This window comes from Sturnira hondurensis, unplaced genomic scaffold (assembly GCF_014824575.4).
Source record: "Sturnira hondurensis isolate 20B ecotype Veracruz unplaced genomic scaffold, ASM1482457v3 Scaffold0025478, whole genome shotgun sequence".
Lineage (NCBI taxonomy): Eukaryota > Metazoa > Chordata > Mammalia > Chiroptera > Phyllostomidae > Sturnira > Sturnira hondurensis.
In genome coordinates this window covers 325,798-352,583 of record NW_028098109.1, presented here as the reverse complement: position 1 = coordinate 352,583, position 26,786 = coordinate 325,798, and the positions used below count along the sequence as shown (strand labels likewise).

At 37.7% G+C, this 26,786-nt stretch overlaps 1 protein-coding gene and 1 pseudogene across 2 annotated transcripts in view; both read left to right on the top strand.

Annotated features, from left to right (window-relative positions):
- The window catches only part of IL13RA2 (interleukin 13 receptor subunit alpha 2), a 50,369-nt gene extending 26,485 nt beyond the window's left edge, over positions 1–23,884 (top strand). For both annotated transcript variants that reach the window (XM_037039737.1, XM_037039738.1), the window contains 7 exons: positions 494–647; positions 1,177–1,297; positions 12,149–12,333; positions 13,881–14,026; positions 15,408–15,552; positions 21,920–22,035; positions 23,617–23,884. In XM_037039737.1, the coding sequence (XP_036895632.1) occupies positions 494–647; positions 1,177–1,297; positions 12,149–12,333; positions 13,881–14,026; positions 15,408–15,552; positions 21,920–22,035; positions 23,617–23,667 (918 nt within the window). In that variant the 3' untranslated portion in view covers positions 23,668–23,884. The remainder of the gene's footprint in view (positions 1–493; positions 648–1,176; positions 1,298–12,148; positions 12,334–13,880; positions 14,027–15,407; positions 15,553–21,919; positions 22,036–23,616) is intronic.
- LOC118982609 (60S ribosomal protein L5-like) lies at positions 4,157–6,709 on the top strand (annotated as a pseudogene).
- Positions 23,885–26,786: the final 2,902 nt, after the last annotated feature.

Genomic DNA, 26,786 nt, shown 5'->3' with positions numbered 1-26,786 from the left:
CCCTTCACCCCATCTGTGGAAAAATTGTCTTCTACAAAACTGGTCCCTGATGCCAAATAGGTTGGGGACCACTGCTCTAGGCACTCACAGTTTGTCTTTTTCCAGTTACCTCCAAGATTTTACTTTATATTATTCCTGAATTCATATGACATTTGAAAGGTGATAAATCATTTGCCATGTGATATGTTCATGGTATGTTAAAATTATCTCTTGATTCCAAGTAGCTTATAATGCAAATCATGCCATCGAGGCTTTTTCTCTTCCAGATTTTTTAATGACATATTAAGATTCAAATGGTCTCATCAAATGATATGATATACAAAAGTTCTGCCAGAAATACAACTGAGCCATTGACTGTATCAGATAATCATGAGCAGTTTCTTAGCTATTGGGAACTCTCCAGGGTATTAATTATTTATTAGCCTTATTAATGTAGTTTAGGATACCATCACTGTTTCTAAGCCTGACTCTGTCTCCTGTTTTTACCAAACAGACCATCATTACTAAGAATCTACATTACAAAGACGGGTTTGATCTTAACAAAGGTGTTGAAGCAAAGATACATACACTTCTGCGAGGACAATGCACAAATGGATCTGAAGTTCAGAGTTCATGGTCAGAAGCAATTTATTGGACAACACCTCAAGGTTTAAACAAAGCTTTTCTTTCATATTTAATACTGTGAGAACAATATCTAGAGATAATAAGTCCTTTACCATTTATACATGAGATTGCATGCACAAGTGAGAGTACGGTACAAAAAGAATCACTTTTAGGAGTGTGCAACTGGCCTTTTTCAATTCTTTAAATTAGCAAACATATTTGGTGAAACCAATGTCTTATTTGGTTAATATAGTTTCCAGTTTGGGCATCATATTAATAAATATGCCTGTGAGTATTTGCTCAATTCCTCAGAGCATTTTAGAATTATTAATTTAGTACTTGCATATATGCTTGCACTAGTACACTAGTAAATGAGCCCTAAAAACTTTTTTTATTTTGCATGCCCGACTTACAGTGAAGTGATTCAATAACTTCCTTTTGGAATATGCTTGATTATGTTGATTGTTAAATTAAATGGAGAGGTAAAAATAAATGAAAAAGAATTATACAGTGATTTGCCAAGTGATTCATCACCATGCCTTTCAAGCATTCACAGTTCATTCATTCCTTTAGGAAATCTGGAAACTAAAGTGTGGGATATGAATTGCATATATTATAACTGGCAGTATTTACTCTGTTCCTGGAAACTTGGCATGGGTGTCCATTTTGATACCAATTACAACTTGTTTTATTGGTGAGTATTTTTATAATAAGGATTTGATATTAGGAAAATATCTATTAAAATTAATCCATAGAATGAGTAACTGAATTTTTGCTTAATTAAATTCATTGTATTTTTTAGTGTTGTACTTATGATGAAGTTGTTTGTAATTATTTGGGGTTTTAAAGGAGAAGAAGTATGTTTAGGCTATGGCTTCTGGAAGGCTCTCTGTGGGTGATATAAGAATGCAATCACAGGACTTCCGCCAAGATGGAGGCATAGGTAGAAACACTGTGCCTTCTCCCACAACCAAGTTTGAATACAACAAATGTTTAGTAAACAAAGACACAGCCAAAGAACAGAAAATTGAACGATACGGAAGTCCAACAACAAGGAACCGTTCAACCGGGACTGGTAAGAGGGGCAGGGCCAGCAGCAGAGCAGGGTCCGGCAGGAAGGATCCCCTGACCCAGGCATGCAGGCAGCACGTACCCAGTCAGGGTGTGGGGCAGACTGACTGTGGTTGCACATTCGAGCACAGTGAGACGGACCTCGCAGGCCACAGCGGGCGAACCCAGTGGCGGAGGGCTGACCATGGTCACACATTCCCAAGCAGTGGGACGGAACGCGCGGGCCCCGGTGACGGTGGCAGCTGTGGCAGCAGCGGTGGGAGGCAGCAGACAAGACTGCCATTGCTCCCCTTTGACCCTGCCCCCAGGTACAGCGTCACAACCCAGCAAATGAGTTGTCCTGCTCTGGTGAACACCTAGGACTCCGTGCCTAATACGTAACAGGCACGAACAGTCCAAAAGATGGCTCAAGAAGAACTCAAAGCCTCAGAGCCGATAACTCTAAGCAACCAAGAAATAGCCAGACTCTCAGATGCACAGTTCAAAACACTGGTGATCAGGATGCTCACAGAACTGGCTGATTATAGTCACAAATTAGAAGAACATATGAAGGCTAAACTAATTGAAATGAAGGGAAGTGCACAGGAAACCAATAGTGATGGAAAGGAAACTGGGGTTCAAATCAATGAAATGGACCAGAAGGAAGGACGAAATATCCAACAAGAAAAGAATGAAGAAAAGAGAATTCAAGAAAATGAGGAGAGGCTTAGGAACCTCCAGGACATCTTTAAACATTCCAACATCCGAATTATAGGGGTACCAGAAGGGAAAAAGAAACAGCCACGAGTGGAAAATTAATTTGAACCAATAATGAAGGAGAACTTCCCCAGTCTGGCAAAGGAAATAGACTTCCAGGAAATCCAGGAAGCTCAGAGAGTCCCAAAGAAGTTGGACCCAAGAAGGAACACACCAAGGCTCATCATAATTACATTAGCCAAGATTAAAATGAAGGAGAGAATCCTAGAAGCAGCAAGAGAAAAGGGGACAGTCACCTATAAAGGAGCTCCCATCAGACTGTCAGCGGATTTCTCAAAAGAGACCTTCCAGGCAAGAAGGGGCTGGAAGAAAGTATTCCAAGTCATGAAATCCAAAGACCTACATCCAAGACTGCTCTACCCAGCATAGCTTTCATTTAGAATGGAAGGGCAGATGAAGTGCTTCTCAGATAAGATCAAATTCAAGGAGTTCATCATCACCAAGCCCTTATTGTATGAAGTGTTAAAGGGACTTATCTAAGAAAAAGAAGATAAAAAATAGGAACAGTGAAAGGACAGCAAACTCACAGTTACTAACAACCACACCTAAAACAAAAGCAAACCAAGAGGACAGCTAGATCAGGAGTGGAACCATAGAAATGAAGATCACATGGAGGGTTAGAAACAGGGGGGTGGGAGGAAGAGAAGGGGGGAGAAGAGACAGAAAATAAGTAGCATAGATGGTAGGTGAAAAATAGATAGGGGGGAGGGCAAGAATAGTAGGGGAAATATAGAATCTAAAGAACTTGAGACACGTGGGCATAAACTAAAGGGGGGAAGGGTGGGGGAGGGGTGTGTAGGGTGGAGGGGAATGAAGGGAGGAATAGAACAACTGTAATGGTATAATCAATAAAATATATTTTAAAAAAAGAATAGAAAGCAAAAGTACTTAAAACAGTAAAATAAAGAGAAAATTTTTATGAAAAAAAAGAAGTGAGATGAGAGCCAGTGCTTTGAGAGAAAAACCAAACAAAAACAAAAGTGAAAATAATAACCCCTGCTAATGGGGCTGTGGGCAGAGTGAGATAAACAGATGAGCAATTTGTCTTCTGCTCACTTCCTTAGCAAATCTTCCTTCTCTTGCCTTGTAGTGAAACCCCAAAGTTCTGTTCTGAACACTTATCTCTTTCCTTCACTTCCTTTTCTTTTGCCTTCTTTTTCTCCTTAGTAACCTCACCCATTCTCTTGACTTTGGGTACAATCTCCCATTTCTTGGTCTTCAGTGTAGAGCCCTGAGCTAAACACCAAGACTACATTTCTACTTGGATGTCTCTCAGTCATCCCCAGTTCAAAATTTAACTTCCTCCCTCTTCCCATTTCAAATCTGCTGCTTCTGTTTGCATGCCGCTGTGTGAAAGAGGTGTTTCCAGGCAGAAGATAGGATGTGTTGGTACAGAATATAAGGTTTGAATGGGAGTTGAAAGCAACCATCTCCAGGCCCCTTTCTAGATTCTGGTTTTAAGAAAAGGAAGTAGAGGATTATAAGTCCCTGACCAAAAACAACCCAGGGTCAGAGATCCTATCACTTCCTGTTTTTGAGTGGTTAGAGACAAAAGGGGTGAAGGGTGAGAAATATGGCTGAGTACAAGACAGTTTTTTTGTTAATAGATGTGCATGCCTGGCAGGAGGGAGCTCGATCAGCCTCTCTAATTTTCCTGAATATAAAGAAATGATGATCAGTGGAAGGAAAAAGAATAGCAGTTTCGGGATGGGTGGGGTAGGATAAAATGGCAGCCGACTGCAATCAAAATGGTGGACGGACTACAATCCGGAAAAGACGGCTGACGTCAAACCAGAGAGCCGAAAGGGCAAGCTTTGCCAAAATATCTGTGTGGCAACCTGAGTCCGAGGAAAAAATTACCAATGATGTATTGCCGCTTTGTTCAGAGGGGACCAATCCCCAGCTCCCACAGGAAGCCAACGAAAATAAAACCCCGCCATTTTTCCTATTCATGAGGCGACTTCCCTGACCCCACTCTGTGGACCAGGGGACCTCGCCCAGGTGCACAAACCCCAATAAAGCTCTATATTGCCTAACTTTGTGGCTGACTAGCATTTCTTCCTTGGCGGAGTCTAGAAAACCTTTTAAGCAGGAATATTCTTTTATTTTATTTTGACAATCCAACAGCTGTGATAAACTGTCTACAATAAAATAAAACCACTGGCAAAGCAGAAAATTAAAAAGTCTTTAGATTTCAAGATATTTTGAAACCCGTGGCCATAAACTAAGGAGGGGGGGAATGGTGGGGGAGGGGTTGTGCCGGATGGAGGGGAATGAAGGGGGGGAATAGAACAACTGTAACAGTATAATCAATAAAATAAAAAAAAGAATGCAATCACTGTTTTTATACTAGATTCGGTTTTCTATTATTTAAATAAATGAATGTATAACCTAAAAATATTAGCATGTTTTATATTTTTGCTTTTTGAGAAAGCAAATACCTACTAAAACTGGATTCTTTTTCTAACTTTTACCTTTGTTAACTATCACTGAGGCTTTTAAACTTATAGCCATCTTGAATCTTCTATCTCCCTCATTCCTTGTTTCATGATAACATTGGTTATGTCCTGACACTCATTTGCTAGGTGATACACCTGTCCTTTACTTCCCACGTATTCTGTAAGAACACGATTTTGGGCTCAGCTCATTTCACAACTGGATGATTGCCATAGCTTCCCAAGTGAAGGTTTCTCTGCTTCTAATCTCTCTCCTTCCTATTAATACTTCACACTGTAGTCAGATCCATCTTCCTAGACTGCAATATTCATATGCCACTCTTTTGCTTAAAAACCTCCAGTGGCTAGTCATTGCCTCCAGGATAAAAATCTAACTGCCATCCAGGTCTCTGCCTCACTGTATCACTGCCTTTCCAATGTTACCTTCTACTATCACCACTGTGGATGTTCCACTCTATCTAGACCCATTTCTACATTTTTATTCTCACTCTTGTTATACTCTTTTATGCTTTTGTTTGCATTCCTATCTGAAATGCCCTATGGCTCTCTCTTTGACCAACTCTTTATTCATCCTTCAAGAGCCATCTGGTATTAAATTTCCTTAAATCTTTACTGATCACATCAATTTCTGCTCAGTTTTTCTCTGAACTATTACTTATTGTCTAGACAATATTTAAACTTTTTGTCACATATATGCACTATGCTTTATTTCTTCTCTTAAATTGTTAAGAGATTGGTGGGGATGAACTATTTCTTATATTTCTCTTGACTACCTCTGTGCTATACCTGTAGTGGACTATCACTAAATATTTTTTAAATTAATAAAAAAGATATATTTATGAAATAATAGGAAAAGTATATTTCTCCCTGCCAGAGCTCTGCTGGGCCTGCAGGTCTGTGGCAAGCTGAGAACACAGGTCTCTCTTTTGCAGGCCAGTGTTTGTTAAAATTGTCAAAATAAGGCCTATTTTAAGGGATACCAAGTGAAATTTAGATAATGATAAGAGAATAAAACTGATTACTATGCCTAAAAACAGTTCAAACCTAAATACAGGATGACAGTTTCTGTAACCAACAGAGATGTCATTTGTCAGATTGCTTATGCTGGTAGAGAAGGAGATATGATAGTCTGTGCAACTTAAGCTCATGAACTCCCCAAGTATGATGTGAAGGTCAGCTTGGCAGAGTAGATTACAGCATATTGTACTGGCCTGCTCCTGGCCCACAGGCTTCTCAATAGGTTTACAAGTGGAAGTGACTGGAGATGAATACAATGTGGAAAACATTGATGGTCAACCTGGTGTCTTCACCTGCTCTTTGCTGCAGGGCTTACCTAACTACTACCAGAAATAAAGCTTTGGGGACCTTGAAGGGAGCTATGGATGGAGGCTTGTCTGTCTCTCATAGTACCAAATGATTCCCTGGGTATGGTTCAGAAAGCAAGAAATTCAATGTGGAAGCACATCAGAAGCACATCATGGGTCAGAATATTGCAAATTATGTGTTACTTAATGGAAGAAGACGACAATGCTTACTAGAAACAATTCTCTCAGTACATAAAGAACAATGTAACTGCAGATGTGATGGAGGACATGTATAAGAAGACTCATGCTGCTGTATGAGAGAATTTAGTCTATGAGAAGAAGCTTAAAAAAGCAGCTTAAAAAAAGAAGTGGAACAGTTTCAAAATGTGTCTTGCTCATAAGAAAGATTACATAGCTCAGAAGAAAACAAGCTTCCCCAGAGCTCAGAATGGGGGGTACTTAGAGCTAACAAACCAAATCGCAGTTTTCTATGAAGATTTTTCAGATAAAAGACAATAAACTTACAGAGAAAGCATAAAAAGAAAGAAAGAAAGAAAAAGAAAAAGCATTAGAGGACAAAGTGTTACTCTTTGTGAGTTTTAGGCCCAAATTGTCATGGCATTTTTCTTGAGAAAATCATAATAATAAGTGATAAGATATAAGTTATTAACAACCTTAAGAACTGAGATCTAATCCCTGCTCTGACATCATTTCACACAGGGGTCTTCAGTAAGCAATTTTCCTTTTCGGGCTCTCAGTTTCCTCATCTGAAATTGGATGTGCCTGTTTTTAAGGTCTAACTTTTTGTTCATTAATGCAATGAATATTAAACAATTATTAAATGCCAGTCTCTGTTCTACATAAAAAGACAAAAATATGAATAAGACAAAGTCCCTTCCCTCTTGTACATTGTATTTCATGTTTAACATAATTTTATCATCATCTTAGTAAAATAGTGAAGGATAAATATAGAGAGTGGAAAATAAGTATATCATGAGGCTTCCCACTGACACAAAGTTAATCTGTGTATAAAGTCAAACCTCTAATCAGGTAAACTAACCAAGACTCTATAATTTTGCAAACTTTGGCTAAAGTAAATACTTGACATAAAGCCAATTGTGTAGAATCTATATATTTGTACCAGCACCATTGATTGGATTGGCCTTATTTGAAAAAGGAGAATTTTGGCTGCTTTTATAGATAATGTCATATTTTGCATTGCAAGCTTTTCTTTAGGGAAATAAACCAGGTATTTGTTGCTTTGGAAAGCTGTAGGTAAATTCCCCTTAATTCCTATTAGTTTTCTTACTGGGAACAGGTTAACTTTCAGTGATATGGCAACATTTCTTGTCTAGGATGTTGGGAAATGACATATTTACTTGTCAAATAGTTCCTCTTTTCCTTTTTCACCCCCATTGATTTTTCAGAGATTTCTCTCTTGATGTCTATTGTATCCTCAGAGAATTTTCATTTATTTTATTAAACATAACAATATTTTGTAAATCTGTTTTTAAATCTGCTTTCTTCAAATGTAATTTCTCCAATACAATATAGACAAAGCAGTATCACTTAGCATAAATGTTGTTGCAAATGACAAGATTTCATTCTTTTTTATTTCTGAGTAGTATCTCTCTCTCTCTAAAAAAAACACACACACAGATATATATATATATATATATATATATATATATATATATATATATATATGTTTTTTTTTCAAATTAGGGTTTTCATTTTCTCTGTATAAATACCCCAAAGTACAAATTGCTCAGTCATATGGAAGTCCTAGTCCTAGTTACAATTTTTTGAGGAACCTCCATAATGTTTTCCATAATGGCTGAATCTATTTATAATCTCAGCAATTGTGCATGAAGGCTGCCAGAGGAGAAAGGGCTTGAGGAAAAAAATGAAGGGGAAAAAAAGGTACAGACTTCCACTTATAAAATAAATAAGCCACAGAAATGTAGTATGCAGCACAGGAAATATAGTCAATAATGTAATAACTTTGCATGGTGGCAGATGGTTACTAGACTTATTGTGATGATCATTTTGTAAGGTGTACAAATGTTGAATCCATATTGTACACCTGAAACTAAGATAATATTGAAGTAAGCCAACTATAATATTAAAAAGGCAGTATCATCTAGGACTATATAAATCCCTCATTTTCTTTTTTTAAATTTATTTATTTTAATTGTTGTTCAAGTACAGTTTTCTGTCTTTGACTTCCATCCCAGCTGAACCACTCCCCCAGTGCGCCCCACCTCCCTCCCATTTCCACCCCCCTTAGTTGTTGTCCATGTGTCCTTTATACTACTTCCAGTATATCCTTCCCCTCTTTCCCCTGAAATTCCCTCCCCTGTCCCCTCTGGTCACTGTCAGCCTGTTCTCTATTTCAGTGTCTTTGGTTATATTTTGCTTGCTTGTTTGTTTTGTTGTTTAACTTCCTGTTAAAGATGAGATCATATGGTATTTGTCTTTCACTACCTGGCTTATTTCACTCAGCATAATGCTTTCCAGTTCCATCCACAATGTTGCAAAAGGTAGGAGCTCCTTCTTTCTTTCTGCTGCATAGAATTCCATTGTGTAAATATACCATAATTTTTGCATCCATTCATTCACTGATAGGCACCTAGGTTGCTTCCAACTCTTGGCTATTGTACATTGTGCTGCTATGAACATTGGGGTGCATAAGTTCTTTTGGATTGGTGTTTCAGGGTTCTTAGGATATAATCCTAGCAGTACAATTGCTGGGTCAAAAGGCAGATCCATTTTTAGTTTTCTGAGAAAATTCTATACTGTTTTCCATAGTGGTTGCACCAGTCTGCAATCCCACCAACAGTGAACTAGGGTCCCCTTTTCTCCACAACCTCTCCAACACTTGTTGTTTGTTGCTTTGTTTATAATGGCCATTCTGACTGGTGTAAAGTGGTATATCATTGTGGTTTTAATTTGCATCTCTCTGATAGCTAGTGATATTAAGCATCTTTTCATATGACACTGGATCCTCTGTATGTCCTCCTTGGAGAAGTGTCTGTTCAAGTCCTTTGTCCACTTTTTAATTGTGTTGCTTGTCTTCTAAGAATGGAGTCCTGTAAGTTCTTTGTATATTTTGGAGATTATACCATTATCTGCAGTATCATTGGCAAATATGTTTTCCTATACAGTTGGTTGTCTTTTTATTTTAATAATTTTTTCTTTAGCCGTGTAGACACTTTTATTTTGATGAGATCTCATTTGTTTATTTTTTCCTTTATGTCCCTTGCTCTAGGGGACATATCAGTAAAAATGTTGCTGCATGAAATACCTCAGATTTCCCTGCCTATGTTCTCCTCTAGGACATTAATGGTGTCATGGCTTATATTTAAGTCTTTTACCTACCTTGAATTAATTTTTCTGTATGGTGTAAGTTGGTGCTCGAATTTCTTTTCTTTTTTCTTTTGCACAGAGCTGTCCAGTTCTCCCAACACCATTTGTTGAAGAGGGTATTAGTCCATTTTATGTTGCTGCCCCTTTGTCAAATATTAATTGAACATCGAGACTTGGATTTATTTCTGGGCTCTCTGTTCTGTTCCATTGGTCTGTGTGTCTGTTCTTATGCCAATACCAGGCTGTTTTGATTACAGTGGCCTTGTAATACAGTTTGGTATCAGGTATTGTGATCCCTCCTACTTTGTTCTTTTTTCTCAAAATTGCAGCTGCTTTTTGGGGTCATTTATGGTTCCATATAAATTTTTGAAGTGTTTCTTCAATGTCTGTGAAATATGCCATTTCATACTTTAATAGGTAGTGCATTGAATCTGTACATTGCTTTGGGTAGTATGGACACTTTGATGATGTTAAGTCTTCCAATCGATGAACATGGTATATGTTTCCACTTGTGTCTTCCTTGATATCTTTCTTCAGTGTTGTGTAATTTTCTGCATACAGTCCTTTTACCTCCTTGGTTAGGTTTATTCCTAAGTATTTTGTTTTCCTTTTTGTTATATTGAATGGGATTTTTTCTTGATATCTGCTTCTGCTGTTTCATTGTTAGTATACAAAAACACCTTTGATTTCTGGATATTGACTTTGTATCTTGCTGTTTTGCCAAATTCACTTATTAACTTGAGCAGTTTTGGGGTAGAGTCTATAGGACTTTCCATGTACACTATCATGTCATCTGCAAACAGTGACAGTTTTGTTTCCTCCTTTTTTATTTCGATGCCTTTTATTTCCTTTTCTTGTCTGATCATTCTGGCTAAAACTTCCAATACTATGTTGAATAGAAGTGGTGAAAGTGGACAACCTTGTCTTGTTCCTGATCTTAGTGGAAAAGCTTTTAGTTTTTGCCCATTGAGTATGATGTTGGCTGTAGGTCTCTTGTATATGGCCTTTATTATGTTGAGGAATGCTCCCTCAATTACCCCTTTGATGAGTGTTTTTATCATAAATGGGTCCTGTACCTTTTGAAATGTTTTTCCTGCATCTATTGATATGATCATGTGATTTTTGTCTTTGCTTTTGATTATGTGATATATTACATTTACTGATTTGTGAATATTGAACCATCCTTGCTTCCCGGGGATGAATACAAATTGGTCATAGTGTATGATCTCTTTAATGTATTGTTGGAGGCAGTTTGCCAATATTTTTTTGAGGATTTTAGCATCTATGTTGGCGATAGATGTTTAGCATCATCAGCGATATTGGCCTGAAGTTTTCTTTCTTTTTTTGTGTGTCTTTATCCGGATTTGGGATTAGGATGATGCTGGCTTCATCAAAAGAGTTTGGGAATTGTCCATTATTTTGGATTTTTTGGACTAGTCTGTGAAGAATAGGGGTTAGCTCTTCCTTAAATGCTTTGTGGATTTCTCCTGTGAAACCATCTGGTCCAGGGCATTTGGGTGTTGGGAGGTTTTTTATTACTGCTTGAATTTCATCTGCTGTTGTTGGTCTCTTCAGGCTTTCTGCTTCTTCTTCATTGAGTTTTGGAAGGTTATATTTTTCTAAAAATTTGTCCATTTCACCTAGGTTTTCATATCTCTTGGCATACAGTTCTTCATAATAATTTCTTACAATCCTTTGTATTGCTGTGTTGTCAGTTGTGATCTGTCCTCTTTCATTTCTAATTGTGTATATCTGGGTCCTCTCTCTTCTTTTCTTGATGAGCCTGCTTAAAGCCTTGTCGATTTTGTTAATCTTTTCAAAGAACCAGCTCCTGGATTTATTGATCCTTAGAATTGTGCTTTTAGTCTCTATGTCATTTAATTCTGCTCTGATCTTGCTTATTTCCTTCCTTCTACTTGCTCTGGGCTGTCTCTGTTGTTGTTCCTGGAGTTCTTGTAGGCTTAGGGTTAGGTTGTTTGTTTGAAATGTTTCTACCTTCTTTAGGTAGGCCTGTATTGCTATGAACTTCCATCTCAGGACTGCCTTCACTGTGTCCCATAAGTTTTAGGGTGTCATGAGTTTCTTTTTATTTGCTTCCAGAAACTTTTTGATTTCTTCCCTAATTTCATTTTTTACCCCTTCATTGTTTAATAGCATGCTATTCAATCTCTATGATTTTGATTGTTTTGTTTTTTTTCCCTTGGGATTGGTTTCCATTTTCAGTCTCTTGTGGTCAGAGAAAACGCTTGTTGTTATTTCAATTTTTTTTGAGTTTGTTGATAAATTCCTGGTTTTCTTAATAGGAATATTATTCTTTGATTCATACATCCTGCTGGTGAGTCAACATAAACTTGCATTGTCTTTGATATTTTGTAAAGATTCCCATCATGATATTGTGGACTATGTCTTCCTTCCTTACTGTGGTATCCCTAGCACTTATCATAGGCTCTGGCATAGTTTTCACACAACAAATCTTGAATGTTTTAAAATGATTTTTAACTTACTTAGTGCCTTAAGATAATTGAAAATTGGACACCATAATGCTAGAAGATATTGGTAAAGCAATTCTTGAAAATCTTTTCTTTACAGGTATGAGGGCTTGGACCATGCATTACAGTGTGCTGATTACATACAGGCTAATGGGAAAAATATTGGATGCAGGTTTCCCTATTTGGAGTCACCAGGCTATAAAGATTTCTACATCTGTGTTAATGGATCCTCAAAATCCCAGCTTATCAGACCCAGCTATTTCATTTTTCAGCTTCAAAATATAGGTGAGGTAACCAAGCAACTTTAAAATGTTTCTATTTTAGGCCATTTACAACCACATGTAACAGAAGAGGTAGACAGAGAGAGAAAGAGAGGTAGAGACGGAGACCTACTAAAATGCAAAGCTACAAAAATGAGGGCCTACAGAGGATACAAGGAAGCACTTATTAAATACAAAAGTATAGAAGATAAGGCATTGAGTGAAAGGTGAAGTAGCATTTTCATTAGAACTCACAATCTACTTCCCAGCTTCTAAGAGTTTGTCTGCTATACAGTATTGTTGTTTAGTGTTAGTGATGCAGTAATTATGGAGTCACTTGCTTGCAGGCCTCAATAGGCAAATGGTTGGATGTTTTCTGAGTTTGGGTTCTCAGTTCTAGCAGTTACAACAATGACAGGTTCTAGAGTTGGCCATATCTGGGTCTGAATTTACCACTTTCTAGGGTTATGACTTTGGGCAAGTTACTTTTAATGTATTTCAAGTTCCTCATCAGTAAAATGAGGATAATAAAGGATTACCTCATAGATTTACTATGGGTATGAATAAGTTTATATATAACATCCTTGGTTCAGTGCCTGATACATCATAAGCTCTAAATATGTTAGCTATTAACAAAAAATAGTAGTAGTCATAGTTGTGGTAGGTATTTCTAATGCTGTTGTAGGGGCTGAAACTTTTCCTCTACACTTCTAGGTTCCTTCAACTGGCCTAATAATTAAATTGACATAAGACAAATTAACAGGAGAAAACCAAATTTAATTACATATGTATGAGAGCCCCACATAGACATGAGAAGCCTAAAGACAATTAAGCAATTGAGGCTTATGTGACATCCTGAACTAAGGAGAAGGGCCTAGAAGCCTGGGGTTTTAAAAAGGAAAGAAAGACAATTCACAGGAAGATGGAAAAAGTAAATGCTAAATTAATGTTTACAACACTACTCAGAGACAGGGGGACACAGAGAGGTCTTTGAACAAATAGCCCCTGCCAGCTTTCCCCAGCCCACCACCCCTGGCCCATACATTTTGTAGTTATCTCTGGTGATAGCTCTCTTCCTGTATCATCCTATACTTAAGTTGTTTCAGTCAGTTAAGTGGGAAGTTGAAAAGAAAAGAAAAGAAAAGAAAGAAAAGGAAAGGAAAAAGAAAACACAAAAAAAACTTTCTGAGTCTTTTGGACCTTAGTAGTTTTCAGCTTAAAATAATCTATATGCTTAAGTGGCACTTGTTGTGGTGATATAGTCTGTTTCCCTTCACTACAAAATGAAAAAAATGACTGTAATGATTTGGATCATCTAACTTTTTTGTCGGTTTTATTATTTGTCAATATGTGACTCACCAAAGATTAGTTTCCAAAACAACCAAGTTGTTTGGAAATAACCTAAACTAGGTTGGCAAGCAACCTTGATTTTAATTCACTTTATAGAGAATAGTCTTGAACCACCTGATTTGTCCCCGAGGTTCAAGTTACTAGGTTTCCTTTGCTTTTCATATGGACTACTGCCAAACTTCAGTAACTTCTATGTCAAAATGGTTTCTTTTTGTTTTTCAGTTAAATCTTTGCCACCAGACTATCTTAGTATTATTGTGAAGAATTCGGAGGAAATTAACCTGAAATGGAACATACCTAATGGACCCATTCCATCACAGTGTTTCATTTATGAAATTAAGATCACAGAAGATGATACTACTTGGGTGGTATGAGCATTACATTTATTTGGGAAAAATAAACATAGCCTTTTAAATAAAATAACAAACATGAGAACCAACCAATTGCTATCCACAGGAGATATCAGAGGAGGTAACATGACATTGACATGTATCTTAGTTTAATTTCAAAAAATCAAATCAGATTTTTGCTGTTTGAAAGTATAATCAATCATACCAACTTTAAAGATGCATAGAACCTTGGAGATAATCTAGTCACTTATTTTCAATAATGTGTGAATAAATTAAAGTGCCAAGTACATGCATAAGATGGATTATGAAGAGATCTCAGGTTAAAAAAAAACAAAATAAAAAACAAAAACATAAAAACTACTTCTTGAGGAAAACCGTCAGGTTGGAGTTAGAGTCGAGTCTAGCTGGGCTTCCTGAGAATTGCTTATAGCTGGGAAGAGAGGTCAACAGGAAGTAGGCAATTGTTGAAAGACTGATTATCCTCCAGCACCAAAAATGTGATGATGCCGTTAGCCCCGCATTATTATATGATAATTTTATCATTTATTTTTAACTCAGAGGGTGTTGGAGAAAAAGTAAGTGAGGCATTAGTTCTAATCAATTCATTTCATAAGCATGAGAAAACTGGGAGTTGAATTGATTTATGAATCCCAAGGAACTAAACTGATTTACAGTAACATTACACAGCTAGAACTAAAATCCAGATCTTATTCCCTGTCCACTTTAACCTATATTACATTATGTTGGTTCTCAAGAAAAGTTATAATAAAATAAAAGCTATTATTTTTATGAGAAACACTCCTCAGCTCTTTAAAATATAAAATTGAAGTAATTGCTTCAGTTATTTTTTTCTTTGAGATTATCCATCTTTGTGTATTCTTACATCTGAAAAGGTAGTTTCATGCCAAGCCCAAAGCACCTACTACACAGGTCTTAGGTGATTAACCAAAATAAAAAAGGAGGGAAAAGCTTTATGTACATGAATTGTATAGTTTCCATAGCAACAGCATTCACATGATGGCTCTGTCTTTTTCCAACACAGTGTACCTAGCACTTTCCAGTTCATGAAATCTGGGAAATTTGACACTAATCCAAATATTGGCTGTCACACCAAAGCTGCCTAGGAATTGTATCTGTCACACATGTCCTTTACTTCATGTGTTCATTGTCACTATAGAGAAAATTTAAAATATAAATAAAGAAGGAAATAAAAAATGAAAAAATATAACCCACTTTACAGAGAGATGATCATTGTTAAGATTTTGGTATACACATTTCTAGTCATTTGATGCATATATTTTATGTAACAAAATCTATTTTGAAGGTGACAAAACAAATGGGATAGATCTAGCTACAATTAGATCAAATAATGGCATCTTATTTTTTCCTTGGCTTTCAGACCTCCACATTTGAAAATGAAATATATGTCAGAAGAACATCAAATGAAAGCCAACAATTATGCTTTTTAGTGAGAAGCAGAATGAACATTTATTGCTCAGATGATGGAATTTGGAGTGAATGGAGTGATACACAATGCTGGAAAGGTATGAAATAAAAGAATAGCAACTAAATAACCAGCTATTTGTTAGCATAATTAATGTTTTTCAGTGTATTTTGTGGTTATACAAATCAGTGCCTCTGGCCATGATGCAAGGGACTTCTGGCCAAGATGGAGGCATAGGTAGGTGCACTTTTCTTGCTTGCACAAGTAAAATAAGGACAACAAATTTAAAAACAAAGAATAACCAGAACTGCCAGAAAATTGAACTATATGGAAGTCTGACAACTATGGAGTTAAAGAAAAAACATTAATCTAGATTGGTAGGAGGGGTAGAGACAGACAGTTGTAGTGGAGAGGACTTGGGGACCAGGCAAGGCAGTGGCTGGCAGAGCAGCTATCCTACCCTGCCCTGGCAAATACCTAAGAGTATTCACCAGGGCAGAGCAACACATGCGGCTGCATTGTAGCACTGTCTGTGGAGGAGGGTTCTGAGAGGTGCTCTGAGACAAAAAAAAAAAAAAAGACCCACATGAAGAACAGATCAAATCTCAAAAAAAAATACAACTAAGCAATGAAGAGATAGCCAACCTATCAGACACACAGTTCAAACACTGGTAATCAGGAGGCTCACAGAAATGGTTGAGTATGGTCACAAAATAAAGGAAACAGTGAAGGCTATGGAAAATGAAATAAAGGAAAATGTATAGGGAACTAACAGTGAAGGGAAGGAAACTGGGGCTCAAATCAACAGTTTGAAACAGAAGGAATAAACATTCAACCAGAACAGAATAAAGAAAGAAGAATTTTTTTTAAAAAATGAGGAGTGTTTTAAAAACCTCCAGGACAACTTAAAAGATTCCAACACCCTAATCATAGGGGTGCCAGAAGGAAAAGAGGAAGAACAACAAATTGAAAACTTATTTTAAATCATAATGAAGGAGAACTTCCCTAATCTGGCAAGGGAAATAGGCTTCCAGGAAGTCCAGGAAGCTCGGAGAGTCCCAAACAAGTTGGATTCAAGGAAGCACACACTAAGTCACATCGTAACTACATTACCCAAGATTAAAGATAAGGAGAGAATCTTAAAAGCAACAAGAGAAAAGGAGGCAGTTACCTACAAAGGAGTTCCCGTAAGGCTATTAGCAGATTTCTCAAAAGAAACCTGGCAGTCAAGGAGGGGCTGGAAAGAAGTATTCAAAGTCATGAAAAGCAAGGACCTACATCCAAGATTATTCTATCCCAAAAAGCTATTATTTAGAATGGGAGGGCAGAGAAAGTTCTTCCCAGATAATGTCAAGTTAAATGAGTTCATCACCACCCAGCCCTTATTATATGAAATGCTAAAGGGACTTACTTAAGGCAAAGAAGATGATGAAAAATATGAACAGTAAAATGACAACAAACTCACAACTATCAACAACCAAACACAAAAAGAACATAAACAAAAATGAACTAAGCAAACAACTAGAACAGGAACAGATTCATGGAAAGGGAGATCACATGGAGGATTATTAGTGGGGAGGGAGAGGGGAGAGAATGGGAAAAAAGGTACAGGGAATAAGAAGCATAATGGTAGGTAGAAAATAGACAGGTGGAGGTTAAGAATACTATGGAAAATGGAGTGACCAAAGAACTTATATTTATGACCCATGGACATGAACTAAAGTGGGGGAATGATATTGGGGGTTGGTACAGGTCAGAGGGGAATAAAGGGAAGAAAACTGGGACAAGTAGAATAATGTAATCAATGAAATATATTTTTAAAAGACATCAAAAGGCTCTTTCATAGAGTTGATAATCAGAGAAGATAAATTAGCAAGTACCTTAATTGAACATAGATTTATGGAAAATCTAATATTCAGTTTTAACTAAGAGTAGTTGAAGTAGTTTAAGAGTCTTGCTATAGTTATATTACCAACATTTTTGTTTTTCTGACTATCAGTAAAGAGAATATGGTAGTTATTTGTTTGGGGGGGATGCACCTGTGTTAAAAATATTTTCAATTAAAAATGTGATTTATTTATCTTTATAGGGGAAGGGAAGGAGAGAGGGGGAGAAGCATCAATGTATGGCTGCCTCTCATGTGTCCCCTGCTGGGAACTGGCCTGCAACCCAGGCATGTGCCCTGAATGGGAATTGAACCATCATCCTTTGGCTCGCAGGCTCACACTCAGTCCACCGAGCTACGCCAGCTAGGGCTGCTTTCAATTTTTAAGAGAACAGAAATCTTAAAGCAAGGATAAGTCAGTATATACTTTTTTTTAGTGTCTTGTACTATGCCTAATGAATATTTTTCTACTTAATATGTCATCATTAGTAAAATACATATTTCATTCATTTCCGACACTGATTTGAATTGACATGATAAAATACATATTGAAATAGCAATATAAGGACTTCCGCCAAGATGGAGGCATAGGTGGAAACACTGTGCCTTCTCCCACAACCAAGTTTGAATACAACAAAGGTTTAGAGAAATAGGACACACCCAAAGACCAGAAAACGGAATTATACGGAAGTTAGACAACTACGAACAATTCAACGGGGATGGTAAGAGAGGCGGAGCCAGCAGCGGAGCTGGGTCGGGCAGGACAGATCCTTGACCTAGGCGCGCAGGCAGCCCGGAACCAGTCGGGGTGTGGGGCAGACTGACCGCGGTTGCACATTCACGCACAGTGAGACAGACCACGCAGGCCCCAGGGGGCGAACCCAGTGGTGGAGGGCTGACGGCGGTGGCACACTCGAGTGCAGTGGAATGAAACGCGTGGGCTTGGTGACAGTGGTGGCTGCGGCGCCAGTGGGGGATGCGGCGGCAGGAAGCAGACGGGAAGCCATTGTCCCTCTTTGACCCCGCCCCCACATACAAGGTCACAACCCAGCAACTTACTTGCCCTGCTCTAGTGAACACTTTAGGGCTCCGATCCTGCTATGGAACAGGCACGAACAGCCCAAAAGATGGCGCAAGAAGAACTCAAGGTCCCAGAGCCAATAACTCTAAGCGACCGAGAAATTGCCAGCCTCTCAGAAGCACAATTCAAGACACTGATTATCAGGATGCTCACAGAACTGGTTGATTATAGTCACAAATTAGAGGAACATATGAAGGATAAATTAATTGAAATGAAGGGAGATGTCCAGGAATCCAATAGCGATGGAAAGGCAACTGGGACTCAAATCAATGGAATGGACCAGAAGGAAGAACGAAATATCTGACCAGAAAGGAATGAAGAAATGAGAATTCAAAACAATGAGGAGAGGCTTAGGAACCTCCAGGACATCTTTAAACGTTCCAACATCCTGATTATAGGGGTACCAGAAGGGGGAAAGAAACAGCCACAAGCGGAAAATTTATTTGAACAAATAATAAAGGAGAACTTCCCCAGTCTGGCAAAGGAAATAGACTTCCAGGAAATCCAGGAAGCTCAGAGAGTCCCAAAGAAGTTGGACCCAAGAAGGAACACACCAAGGCACATCATAATTACATTAGCCAAGACCAAAATGAAGGAGAGAATCCTAGAAGCATCAAGGGATAAGGGGACAGTCACCTACAAAGGAGTACCCATCAGACTGTCAGCGGATTTCTCAAAAGAGACCTTACAGGCAAGAAGGGGCTGGAAAGAAGTATTCCAAGTCATGAAATCCAAAGACCTACAGCCAAGATTGCTTTATCCAGCAAAACTTTCATTTAGAATGGAAGGACAGATAAAGTGCTTCTCAGATAAGGTCAAGTTCAAGGAGTTCATCATCACCAAGCCCTTATTATATGAAATGCTAAAGGGACTTATATAAGAAAAAGAAGATGAAAAATATGAACAGTGAAAGGACAGCAAACACACAGTTATTAACAACCACACCTAAAACAAAAGCAAACCAAGAGGACAGCTAGATCAGGAGTGGAACCATAGAAATGAAGAACACATGGAGGGTTAGAAACAGAGGGTTGGGAGGAGGAGAAGGGGGGAGAAGGCACAGAAAATAGCATAGATGGTAAGTAGAAAAAAGATAGGGGGAGGGTGAGAATAGTGGGGGAAATATAGAATCTAAAGAACTTGAGACACGTGGTTATGAACTAAGGGTGGGGGAGAATAGTGGGGGAGGGAGTGTGCGGGTGGAGGGGAATGAAGGGGGGGAATAGAAGAACTGTAATGGTATAATCAATAAAATATATTTTTAAAAAAGAAATAGCAATATAAACTAAAAAGCCTTGAGAATGAGGCAAAATATTATTGTGCTTCTCAGTATACTAGATTTATCGATAGGCATGTCTAATAATTGTTTGAAGTACAGTAACTTAGCATTGCTCTTTCAGATATATAGGTATGTAAATACATATACATATATAGATACAGACAGATTCTGTCATTTCTATCTATCATTCATCTCCTTTCTTGTTGCTCCATTACACTAGAATCACTGTTTGACTATTATCTCCCTATTAATATAATGGTATTATTGTTCTCTTTCATTTTCCAGTTATTTATTAAGCACCTACTATGTGTCACACTTTTCAGCCATGAGACAAAGAGCAGTAAAAAAATTCCCTGTCCTCAAGAAATTTATATTTTATTCCCACATTGAGTAGAGATAGGCACTAAGGGGTATTGAGAAAAAATAGGCAGAGAGATGGGGAACTCAATTAACTAAGGGATAACATGAAATCAGAATGAACACTTACAGGTTCTACTTTTTAAATTTTGTCATCACTATAAGAAATCTGTAGACTCTATCTAACTGACATTGAGAGAAAGTCATGTTCTACTGGTATGTTGTCATTAGTTGATGCATAATTTATGGTGAGTTTTCAGCCACAGTCTCAAAATCTACATATTTTTATGTATTGTACATATAGTCTTAACCATGATATTGATGACTGTGATTTCTTTTTCCCTGATGGATATCTATTGGTAAAAATCTTAAAACTTTGAGTTCAGGAGTAAAGAATTTCCTGAGATACATGTGGTTTTAGTTCTTTAGGTTATTTTTTTATTGGATGTTTCAAGTTATGGAACAATAGGACAATTTTAAATGAAAATATATCTTCTTCAGGGTTGACTCTATATATATAGAAGAAGCAACTGGAAATTCAGGGAAGAAACCTGCTTTCCCACTATTTTTGCATACCCAAAACTTACACTACTAGTTACTTTTTTGGATTATATCCTTGCAAATCTTAACTGAACTGACCATATGAATTTGACTTATTAGAAAATAAGATCTGGAGGGAAGAAGACAAAGAAAAAGGTTGGATTGTGGGTAGTTGTAAGTGTATGTATGGGCCTAGGATTCAAGATGCTCTACAGTACTACTTTGAAACAAATGAGACATACCAATTTTGGAAGGACAAGCTTTGCCTACTGTTCTAAGTCTGTCTAGCCATTTCTCATTCCTTGCTATGCAGAAGAAGCATTAAAAGTTCATCTACAAAAGAAAACAAAAGCCCTTAGTGGTGTTGATCAGTGGATTGAATGCTGGCCTATGTACCAAAGGGTTGTTGATTCTATTCCCAATCAGGGCACATACCTAGGTTGCGAACCAGGTCCCCAGTAGGGGACACATTGATGTTTCTCTCCCTCTTTCTCCCTCCCTGCCCCTCTCTTTAAAAATAAATACAACCTTAAAAAGAAGAAGAAGAAAAAAACACTGGTATGGCTGGTGTGGCTCAATTGGTTGGGCATCTTTTTGCAAAGAGAAGGTTACCAGTTTGATTCCCAGTCAGAATACATGGCTGGGTTGCAAGCCAGTTCCCTGGTCAGGGGCATGTGTGAGAAGCAACCAACCGATGTTTCTCTCTCACATTGATGTTCCTCTCCCCCTCTCTCTCTTTTCTTCTCTTTCTAAAATAAAAAATAAAATGAAATAAAATAAAATAAAAATTTAATAAAAAACTCTTTAGTCACTGAAATGTGAGACAACTTTAAAATCATAACCTTTAAAGACTAGGTTCATTATTTACACATAGACTTATACTGAAGACCAGCTCTTGCTTAGTACAGTATTATATGATATAAACATTTGACTTATTGAGAGTTAAAACATACACAAGATATGTTTATTTTTTCACTTGGCTAATGTTTTATCACTTTATTCCCATGAAAAACTCACGAGATCAATTTTTAAACAAAACCATATCAGAAAATAAGAATTGGGCTTTGGGGAGTTATTTTTCCAAGTGAAATGAAGAGATGTCCCACTTCAGTGAGGTAGTTCTACATAAGAAGTACACAAATAGATGAAATGGTACACTCAAACATATCTGTGGTGTCTATGCACTGACAAAGATGGCAGAAGTTTCTGAGTTAAAACTCAGCTCTTCACCACTTACTAGATTATTTATGAAATAATCGTTTTTAAAATTATTGTGAATATCTAACCCTTCTCCCCTTTTCTTGTGATTTTTTTTTTTTACTTAGGTGGAATGTGGAAGGAAACTCTTCTATTTTTCTTGATACCATTTGCTTTTGTCTTAATTTTTATTCTGTTAATAAGTTACCTGCTTACTTCTAAACAAAAAGCTTTACTGAAAATGGTAAGTTGTATAATATTATAATACTTTAGAACAGTAGACTGTGGTGGAGCTTTGTTGAGCAGAGTACCTCTGGCCTCTGTGGATGAGAATAAGTCTACCAAGACATGATCTGCTTGGGGAGGAAAGGTGGCCAGTCTCTCAGAGGAAAAGGGCCTTGAGCCTGTTCCTCAGTGGGCTTTTATTGGGTCCACTTTCCACAAGAATACAGATAAAGCTTATCAATTACTGTCAGGCAGTAATGATCAACCAATAGATAACCTTCAGAGAACTATGAGGGATTATTCTGAGTCAGGGTCACACAGCTAAAGGGCCATAAAACTTTGGGGAACAAACTCATTTTATGCTTGGGCCCTTATCAGAAAACTGAGGGTATTCTTAGCAAAGCAGATTTCACAAGATTTTGTGCATTCTTTCTTAGGCGTGATCATCCCAGGGAACTGCTAGTTCCTGCCTAGGGCTGCGCCATCCTCCAGCATTGTTTCAGGCTTAAGTCAGGCAGGGGGAGTAAGGCAGCCAAGAGATTAAGAGACTTCTTACAGACAGAATGAGGACTTAGGTTATGTCAAAGCCAGGGGGTGAAGGTCCATCACCCTCTTTTTCTGTAGTCCCCAAGTCCTTCCCTGATGGCCCCATTGCAACCATGCCTGTCTTAGGCCATCCCTCCCTTGAGGACTCTTACCCATCATTGGGTAACCAGTCATCTGCCCGGGGCCAAGCAGTGTGAAGTAAAGGGGGCAGAGGCAGGGCCCCTGCTGGGAAGATAAGCTTTGTCTCCTTAGTGACTTATGGTCCTAAGGTCTTTTTACTCAGCCTTAGCCATGGCGGGTTACAGCTCCTGAAACCAGGCAGAGCAGTTCCCAACAGCAGATAAAAAAATTTATTCTGCATTTAGGACTAATGGACTTATATTTTATAATTTTGCCTACACATTGTGGTTGGACAATTGATGTTGTATGGATTGTGATGATATCTTCAGAAAATATAGCAATTTAAAAATTAACCCTAAAAAGCTACATTTTGGGGTAGATTTGCCTTTGCTGAAATAAGAGAATAATGCTTTAGAATATGAAACACTATTTACATTTAGATTATAGTAAAATATAAGAAGAGAGTTACAGGAGAAAAGCAGGATTAAGAGAAAAATATTGAGTGAGACTTAAAGTGGACATACTTTGAAATGTATTACTAGTGTGCTACAGGCAGAGGATCACACACATTGCCAGGGTGCCTATCCTTCAAGAGCTCACACTCTAGTTGAGGGAGATAGAATTCATACTAAAAATAACCTGTATTATAAGCTGATTGTACATTTTTGTTTTCGAGTTGTATGGATAATGTAATAGAATTTCAAAAGATGGAGGGATCACTGTGAGTTTGTGGCCTTTCAGAAGGAATTGTGACTTGGAGGAAAATATCTTAATGTCAAGCCTTTCAAAGATAAAGATTATGTATAATATGTTTCACTTCATTTCTCTGATGAATTATTTTTTTCTTTTGCCTATTCTGTGAGTAATTAATCTAAATCTAATGGTTTGTTATTAATGCTTACTTGTTAATAATAGAGCTCTTTTTTAATTTCAGATGTTTCATACAAAACAAGAAGTCTTTTCTCATCAAGAGACACTCTGTTGACTCAGTCATTTTGTCTTATGGCCAAATGTTAACTATGAGCCTTATTAACTGAAACTTTTCTCCAAATGTTTAATAAACCTGATTTTAAAAGCATTGTATTTAAGTAGTCTTTAGAGTACTCAAACCATCATTCTAGTAGTAGATTTTCTAGATTCTATTATAAGGTTTTTTCTTATTAATATGTGGTGAGAGTGGTGCATTTGCAGAAGTCAAAGGATGGGTCAGATTCTATTTAGTGATATATTAATTGTTAGCACTGGAAAAACAGTGCCAGCTGTTAACCTTGGTTCAGCAACCTCAGTTCCTGAGTTATGGCTAAGACAATTCAGAGCCAAGTCTCAAACTGTAAGAGAAAATGTATTTAGAAAGTCACAGATGTAAAAGGGCCCTTGGAGTTTAGGAGACAGAGAGATCGAGATACAGACATGCCTTGAAGGAAAAAAAAAGAGGAAAGAGAGGCTCGGGTGTGCTCTGGAAGAGAGAGAAAGAGAGAGAGAGAGAGAGATGAATGAGTGCCCTGGGGAAAGAAGGGAGTGGGATAAAGTGCTGATGTGCTCCATTGAAACAACCATGCTGAGTACTCCATCCTGTGGGCTTTTATCTGAGGTCTCAGGGGAGAATCTCAATAGAATATTCATCATCTTTCTTGGTGTGTCTCCTCAGGGTCATGGTCTCTACTGATTGGTTGGCACCAGGGGATAGGGTCATTACTCATTTCATCTGGTCCCGTTGTCACTCATGGCATTGCTCCACCAGATTTTGCTGCTTCTTTGGGCTTGGAGCTGAAACACTGCTGAGGCCTAGATGTCATCTAAGGGTTAATGCTTAAAAGAGAGGTTGTGCAAGGGCTTGTAGTTTTGCCTGTTGCTAGGCACCTGGGTCTGTCTGCCCTGGTGACCCTCTACACCTGGCCCATTGTTCCTCTTCTGCTCATGCCTATTTAACTGCCTACTACATTAGTAAAACAACATGATTTCATATGTTGCACTAAGTTACAGAGATATTGTCCAATCTTGGAAGATGAAAAGTCTAATCTAAAAAAAATTGTGCTTGGAATGGAAGTGTTCATCATAAATAAGATTGTTTGGTTTTAAAAATAAGCCATGAAGGGGTTAATAAGAAGTTTTAAATAAATTCATAGTGTAAAGTGTGCTTTACATTTAATGAAAGAAATGAGAGAAATGCAGTGCCTTTAAAAGGCTGAAAGTGATAAAATAACTAGAGATCATATTTGAAAAAAATTAGATGTCACAGACTATTCAAACTATAAAATAAAATTTTGGGAGTTCCCTATACTAGCTTGCAGGCAACATATTTTCCTTTTTTTTTTTTTTTGCTATTGTTTATGGAATTTTAATTAAATTAGGTTACATTTAAGTCCATTTATTTTATTTTTTTTAAGATTTTATTTATTTATCTTTAGAGGGGAAGGAGAGGGAGAGAAACATCAATGTATGGTTGCCCCTCGTGCATCCCCTGCTGGGAGTTGGCCTGCAGGGAACCAGCCTGCAACCCAGGCATGTGCCCCGACTGGGAATCGAACCGCGATCCTCTGGTTCACAGGCCCTGCGCTCAATCCACTGAGCTACACCAGCCAGGGCTTAAGTCCATTTATTTTTTTATTCAATTACACTTGTCCCCATTTTTCTCCATTACTCTCCCCCACCCTACCTACCCCCACCTCCCACATTCAATCCTCCCCCCTTGTTGTCTTTGTCTGTGAGTCCTTTGTACATGTTCCTTCGATTGACCCTTCCCCTTCTTTTCACCATTTTCCTCCTCACCCCTCCCCTCTGGTTACTGTCAGTTTGTTCTTTATTTCCATGTCTCTGATTCTATTCTGCTTGCTTGTTTGTTTTGTTAATTAGGTTACACTTACAGGTAAGATCATATGGTATTTGTCTTTTACCATCTGGCTTATTTCACTTAGCATAATGCTTTCCAGTTCCATCCATGCCATTGTGAAGGGTAGGAGTTCCTTCTTTCTTTGTGCTGTGTAGTATTCCATTGTGTAAATGCACCATAGTTTTTGATCCACTCATTTACTGATGGGCCCTTAGGCTGTTTCCAGCACTTGCCTATTATAAATAGTGTTGCTATGAACATTGGGTTGGATAAGGTCTTTTGAATTGATGTTTCAGGATTCTTAGGATATAATCCCAGCAGGTAGAATTGTGTGATAAAAAGGTGAGAGCCAAGAGACATATGCAAAGATGCTCAGCATCACTAGCCATCAGAGAGATGTAAATTAAAACCACAATGATATACCACTTTACACTAATCAGAATGGCCACCATAAACAAATGAACAAACAAGTGCTGGCAAGGTTTTGGAGAAAAGGAATCCTAGTGCACTGTTGGTGAGGGTGCAGATTGGTGCAGCCACTGTGGAAAAAAGTATGGAATTTCCTCAAAAAACATATTTTCATTTTGATGGTGTGATTTTTTTTCAGTTCAGAGACCAAAAGGCAGGAGTGTATGAAAGAAGCCTTTTAAAAAGTACATCCAAACTTCAGACTAATTGACAATTTACATCTAGGAGAGAATGTGGCAATTTAGGGGTAGCTTTAGAATATGCTTTAGATATAAGACAGTTGTTTTAAAATATAAGAAATAATAAATAACCAACAGATTATAATCAGGATCCAAGGTTTAATTTGGATCAATCACTGTTTAATATTCTTCAGAGTGATTCTACTCTGGTCCACATTACCTATAGAGTAAGCATTAATTGGGAGCCTATTAGAAATGGAAAATCTCAGACTCCAACCAAGACCTATCCAATTAGCAACCTTCCTTTTAATAATGTCCCCAGGAGATTCATTTGTACATTCAACTACAAAACACTGATATACAGCAGGTTCTCGAATAATGTCTTTTCACTATAACATTGAGAAAAAAATGTTTTCCATCCATGGCTACTGTCTGTGTGGAGTTTGCATGTACTCCCCATATCTGTATGGATTTCCTCTGGGTAGTTCAATTTCTTCCCACATCCCAAAGATGTGCACGTTAGATAAATTGTTATGTCTAAATTGCCCCAGTCTGAATGTGTGCGTGTGGGAGTACACCCTTCCATGGAAGAACATCCTGTCCAGAGTGGGTTTGCACCTTGTGCTC